This window comes from Vicia villosa, unplaced genomic scaffold, assembly GCF_029867415.1.
Source record: "Vicia villosa cultivar HV-30 ecotype Madison, WI unplaced genomic scaffold, Vvil1.0 ctg.000218F_1_1, whole genome shotgun sequence".
Classification (NCBI taxonomy): Eukaryota; Viridiplantae; Streptophyta; class Magnoliopsida; order Fabales; family Fabaceae; genus Vicia; species Vicia villosa.
In genome coordinates, this window is record NW_026705082.1 from 452,678 (window position 1) to 459,115 (window position 6,438).

Below are 6,438 nucleotides of genomic sequence, written 5' to 3' on the forward strand. Positions count from 1 at the left end.
GATTTCTTACTTTGAAGATACAATCATTCTGCAAAATATGGATGAATATGCAGGGAAGCATGAAATATATAGACAAAGACTCCCTCCAAACTATTTGTTTATGGAGGGAAATAGCTGAATATGAAAAGTTTATGTCATCTCCCTATTTTATGCAGTTAAAAATATTGTGACTTAATCATTAAATAAGCAAAAAATGAATGCACCAAGCAACCATAATTGCCTGAAGCGTGCACAAATAAGATGAGAATGTAGTGCAAGCTACTGTTCATATGTCAGGTAGGTATGATGGTTGACATGATGCTGGTGCAGTTTTCAAGAGCGACATTAAAAAATTTGTAAAACACATTTGGTGAGGTTATATTTAAATAATGCATGCAGTATTCAAATCAAGTTGCCAAAATTACATTGCCAAAATTTGTAAAACATTACAACCATAACATTGCCAAAATTATGGTTTAATGAAAAAATACTGTGCAAATCAAAGCGATTCTGATATATAATTTATTATTCAAAAATTAATTTTCACTTGCAGGTAAGAAGAAATATCATGTAGGATGGTTTACCATTAATTTGTTTCCAAATAATATGGATCGTTTGTATAATCGGACAACATATCACGCAATATTAAACACAAACAACAGTTAATATACTTAGCATTGTATAATCGGGCAATATATCATGCAATATTAAACACAAACAACATACCATACACCATTGCTACAGAGAAATTATAAGAAAACCAAAATGATAATTGATATTTGATATCGTATGACAAAATGATAACTGATATTTAATCCATGGATCATAACTCGTGTATCTTGTACCAAAACATTAAAACAACTGTCAAGAAAATATCACAAAATAACAATAATGATGGAAATTAAAGTGGTTCTGGTGGAGTCTTCATGCATCCGATTCAATCTTAACTTTCTTTGCAGGCTTGGTTCCTGAGAGCTGGGTAGTACCATACGCTTGTAATTCGGAATCTTCAGCATCAAGATAAACAGGACTTCCTTTGGATGGAGTATTGGTCACTTGTTTATCAGGATCATTTTCTCCATATGCCGACAACGACTCCTGGAAGAAAACAAATTAACAGTAAGTATAAAGAAAATACTGTAATTAACAGGCTAAAGTTTAGTCAACATTAACATACAATGGATTCATCAACACGATCAACAACTGGGTTTTGGTTTAAAGATTTGCTATCTCCCTGCAAATCAGATATTGAGATGAAGATTAAGATACAAATATTGATAAATAGACATATGTAGATGTGCAAAGAAAAATTTCCATACTTCATCAGTAATATAATCTTTCTCAATTTCCTTTACAAACTCTTCATCATAGGAAAGTTTCCAAACAGATGCTTGGCCAAATGTTGGCTGAACTTTAGCCCTAAACGCCATCTTTTTACCAAGTAGCATGTCAAGATCATCTGGATATATCATTGGGTCGTCGTCACCTTCCTGCACATTAAATTCAATGTAAGTACTTCATTCATATACAAATAAACATTAAAATAGGTAATGAATTAAAATGAACCTCAAGCATTGCTTTATAAATACTATCAGCAGACTTTCCAATAATGTCGGCACAGTCAGAGTCCCAAAACACAAAGCGAAATTTGGAATCACCATCAACCACATATATGTCAACTCGATACCTTTTTACATAAATGCATAGGAAAATAAAATTAGAACACTACAAATATTGAATAATGGCAAATGAATTAATCTGATTAAAGGTTGAAAAATACAACCTCGGTATGGCATGTTCTACATTCTGTCCACATGAACATTTGTATGGATTGTTCACATCAGATGCCTTTAGAGAACATTTAGTACACCCATAATAAAACCAACCGTGTTTTGAGACAAAAAATCTTTGAGTTGTTCCAACAGTAACGCATAACATGTCCTAAGATACAATAAGTTGAATATAAAAAAATGCAACACTCTAACAAAAATCATCTGTATAAAATAATATTGATCTTACTATTTGAAATTTGTTATAACCATGTACCTGTTTCACCTTGCAAAGTTCACTGAGAGAAATACACTTGGCCTTATGAACGAAACTTTCGACTGGGGTGAATTGAGAGGCACCAGACCAAAGAGACATTCCCTTCGAAGACTGCGAAGGCTTTTCAGTCTGCTCATTTGACGGTAACCTGAAACATTGAACCAAAAATGAATGTAAATGATGATAAATTTTAAGGGAGCTTATTATACTTTAAGAATATAACAATTTGTGTATACTTTGATAAATACTCAGTTATCTCTGGAATGTCTTCGTTAATAAGCAACTTAGATCCACTCCAACCATTTGAGACTGAAAAAGACCAAAAATAGAGTATCAAATTTATTGCTCTGCGAATAGTATTTGAAAAATAGGAGATTATTGATACAAACCTTGTGATTCCTTTATCATTGCATGAGTTAGTATTATTACAATAGCACCACTGTTTTTTTCGTCGTGGTAGAAGTCCAAAAATTTTGTTCCGTAGCTCTCCCATAATGTGCAGTTAACAATGACTCCTCTGCAGAAATAAACATAAAAAATATCAATAAGATAATAATGATGGAACACAGTTGTAATATTTGAATTGAGATAATTTACTTCAAGTCTTTAAGACTCAGTGAAACAAATGATTTTTTTCCAGAATTGTTGTATTGAAAATTGTTGATTTCTTGAACCACACCAATGATATCTACAAAACATAGTAAGAGAGAAAGTTAAAATCAACTTCTGTAATAATAAACAACATTGTAGTATGAAGAAATCAAATGACCTAATATATTTACCTTCAAGTCGGTTCATCTCACAATTTCCTCCAAGAATATCATTAAAGTCTTTGAAAAAAAATCTTTTGGGAGGAAGGTTCTGAATTTCAACTTCCTTAACAGTTGTACCACCAATAAACACAAATTTCTTGTCGTGATCACAAAGCTTCCACTGAAAATCGTTTTCATAAACAGTTCCATTGTTGATTATGCAAGACATGTTTTCGCGTATTCTTGCTTTCCATTTTGGTGTGTGGTCAGAACGAATCAAAACTTGTATCCTATCACCCTGACGATGACAAACAACAACAATATCATAACTGAAAAATATAATAACCTAATAAACTTGTTGAGAGAATACGGATCATTACCGATACGTCCATTAGAACCATCTCCAGATGCTCCTTACCCTTGCTGTTGATAACACTCCAAAAATCAACAACTCGAACGGCCAATCTCCATGTTTCTTTTGAATCGTTGAGATCCTTAATCGGGGAAAACTTTCTGCTCATATTCTGTTGAGAAAAGTAGTGGAAGAAACAGAACTCTATCAGTAAGGTTGAATGAAGAAAAAATAATGGAAATGGTGAAGGTGAAGAGAAACCCTACCGCTCCACTGCTGTTTGAAAAATGAGAATAGGGAGATGGAAAAGTTTACACATGCAGTGGTTAGACTTGATACGAAAATATATAGACATAGGGAGAAATGATGAAAAGTTTGTTTATCATAAATATGTATGTTCCACTTGCAGCTAAATTATAGAGTGCAGTACACGTTTTTGCATATTCCAATAAATAACTTTTGCATTAAGTAAAGTGTGGGAATGTAATGATGATTAAATGTAAAATTACGCTCAGGGGTATGCAAAACCATGTTTTATTGTTTGTCATTAGGGTAATTAAGGCAATTTGGTAGTAATTCATTTTTATATATTAAAATAGATGTTGTATTTTTTTAATGAAGTTGAACAATTTGAGCAGCATTTCGTGGCCTCTAAGGATGAATGATACATGGAAGGAAATCACACCTAAGGCAGCAGATAAATCTTATCTTAATCTTAATCTTAATCTACTTAATATAAATGTAAAGATGTCATGATGACAACCCTAGCCACATGTCATCCTTACAACAATCGAAACCACATGTCATCGTGAGAATAAAATCTTAATTATACAAACCTAATAATAATAATAATAATAATAATAATAATAATAATAATAATAATAATAATAATAATAATATTATGATTGATGAGATAGAAATCCAGGCCCAGACTCAAAGGCTACCATTACGGCTGCTGTAGATGAAATTGAGGACAATCTATATTACTACCTAATAATAATAATAATAATAATAATAATAATAATAATAATAATAATAATAATAATAATAATAATAATAATAATAATAATAATAATAATAATAATAATTCATGAGAATCAAACCTTAATTATACAAACATAATAATAATAATAATAATAATAATAATAATAATAATAATAATAATAATAATAATAATATTAATATTAATAAAATATTATGGTTGCTGAGACAGAAATCCAGGCCCAGACTCAAAGGCTACCATTACGGCTGCTGTAGATGAAATTGAGGACAATCTATATTACTTTAGTGATGTGATCTCTGCGGGAATTCCTGATGTTGAAAGGTTAATAACATACAGCCTTCTGACGCTTCAGATTTTTCCAGTACTTCTTCCTTCTCTAAGGATAGATTTCATAGGATTCACAGTACCAACAACTATTATCTTCCTTTGATTCGGATCAATGAAAATAGATTTCACTCCTGATTTCAAAACATTCACACTTCAATAAAATTAAATATTAAAAAAAATACTAAACCATAAAAAAAAAAAATTCAGAATAATAACAAGTTTGAAAAATTAAAGCAAACCTGTGAAAACAAAAGGGAAACTCTCGTGTACTTGAAGAAGAACTAACTTCAGCCCCTATTATGATTGACCAAACACTCAGTGGTTGCCGCCAAGAATACCATCAGATAGAGAGAGGGAATACCATCAGATAGAGAGAGGGTTGAAACAAACGGGGTTGAAACAAACGCTTCTTCCACTTCCGCAATCCGAAACGAGACCCAGTGACGCCGTGAAAGCTGAAGCAGAAGGTTTCTACGGAGTTCTCATGGGCGGCTAGAGAAAACCCTTTTTTATTAATTAATAATAATAAAAATTAACATAAATTTTATTTATTTTAATTTATTTACAATTACAATTATACACATATAAAGTTTTAGTTATTTCAATTTATTACCAATGATAAAATAAAAATAATTATAATTATTAGAAATAATATTTAAATGACAGTTATGTTATATTCATCAATGTCGTTATTATTCATCCATTATAAATTTATAACCTTTTGTGTCACATAAATATAACATTTTTTGTCGAGTGGTGAAGTGGTCACACATCTTCAAATTTTGTCAATCAATGTCATTATAGTCATTTATAAAAACTTTCTATTATGATTTCATGACAATTAAAAAATATTTACTATATTGACATCAATTCTTTTTTATAGATAATATTTAGAGAAAAATAAATTGATTTCTCATAATTATTCAATTAACATATTGCATATATTTATTTTTTCGTAATAAATTAAAGAGTCGTTTTTGTAGGAGCAATCTAAAAAATATATAATTGGAATAAATATTGAACTAATTTTTAAGTTATGTTTTAATATAAAAATAAGTTATAATTATTTGAAATACTCACATTTTTTACTAACTTTTATTTTTATTTTTTAAAGTAATAATACATTTTCAAAATAAAAATTTAGAAGATAAATTACTACTTTTAATAAATCATAATCATTTGTATAAAATAAACGCATTAAATTGATAATTATTTTTATATAAATTGTTTATAAAATCAACACATTAAATTAAGAATGATATTTATAAACCAACGCATTAAATTGACAATAATTTTTTAATATAAAATTAAAGCATTAAATTAGCAATCTTGCTAATTCAATTTAAGGCATTCAATTTGTTTAAGGCATTCAATTTGTTTTTTACCGTAAAAAACAGACTTGCAAATTCAAAACTTATAAACTTTAAAAAATAATAAAATAAATTATTTATAAATTAAAGAGTCGCTTTTGTAGGAGCAATCTAAAAAATATATAATTGGAATAAATATTGAACTAATTTTTAAGTTATGTTTTAATATAAAAATAAGTTATAATTATTTGAAATACTCACATTTTTTACTTATTTTTTTTATTTTTTTAAAGTAATAATACATTTTCAAAATAAAAATTTAGAAGATAAATTACTATTTTTAATAAATCATAATCATTTGTATAAAATAAACGCATTAAATTGATAATTATTTTTATATAAATAGTTTATAAAATCAACACATTAAATTAAGAATGATATTTAAAAACCAATGCATTAAATTGACAATAATTTTTTAAATATAAAATTAAAGCATTAAATTAACAATCTTGCAAATTCAATTTAAGGCATTCAATTTGTTTTTTACCGTAAAAAACAAACTTGCAAATTCAAAACTTATAAACTTTAAAAAATAATAAAATTAATTATTTATATATTTCAGTTACTATTATAATTATTTTCTTATTTCAGTTACTAAACATAAAATTA

At 28.2% G+C, this 6,438-nt stretch overlaps 1 protein-coding gene across 1 annotated transcript; it reads right to left on the reverse strand.

Annotated features, from left to right (window-relative positions):
* Positions 1 to 831: 831 nt before the first annotated feature.
* LOC131625489 (replication protein A 70 kDa DNA-binding subunit C-like) lies at positions 832 to 3,560 on the reverse strand. Its single transcript, XM_058896344.1, has 11 exons — positions 3,158 to 3,560; positions 2,808 to 3,075; positions 2,623 to 2,713; positions 2,415 to 2,542; positions 2,262 to 2,334; positions 2,026 to 2,173; positions 1,763 to 1,920; positions 1,546 to 1,666; positions 1,299 to 1,469; positions 1,157 to 1,213; positions 832 to 1,077 (listed from the first exon to the last, which is right to left on the reverse strand). The coding sequence occupies exons 1-11, from the start codon at positions 3,296 to 3,298 to the stop codon at positions 904 to 906; spliced, it is 1,530 nt and encodes a 509-aa protein (XP_058752327.1). The 5' UTR covers positions 3,299 to 3,560; the 3' UTR covers positions 832 to 903.
* Between the last annotated feature and the right edge of the window lie 2,878 nt (positions 3,561 to 6,438).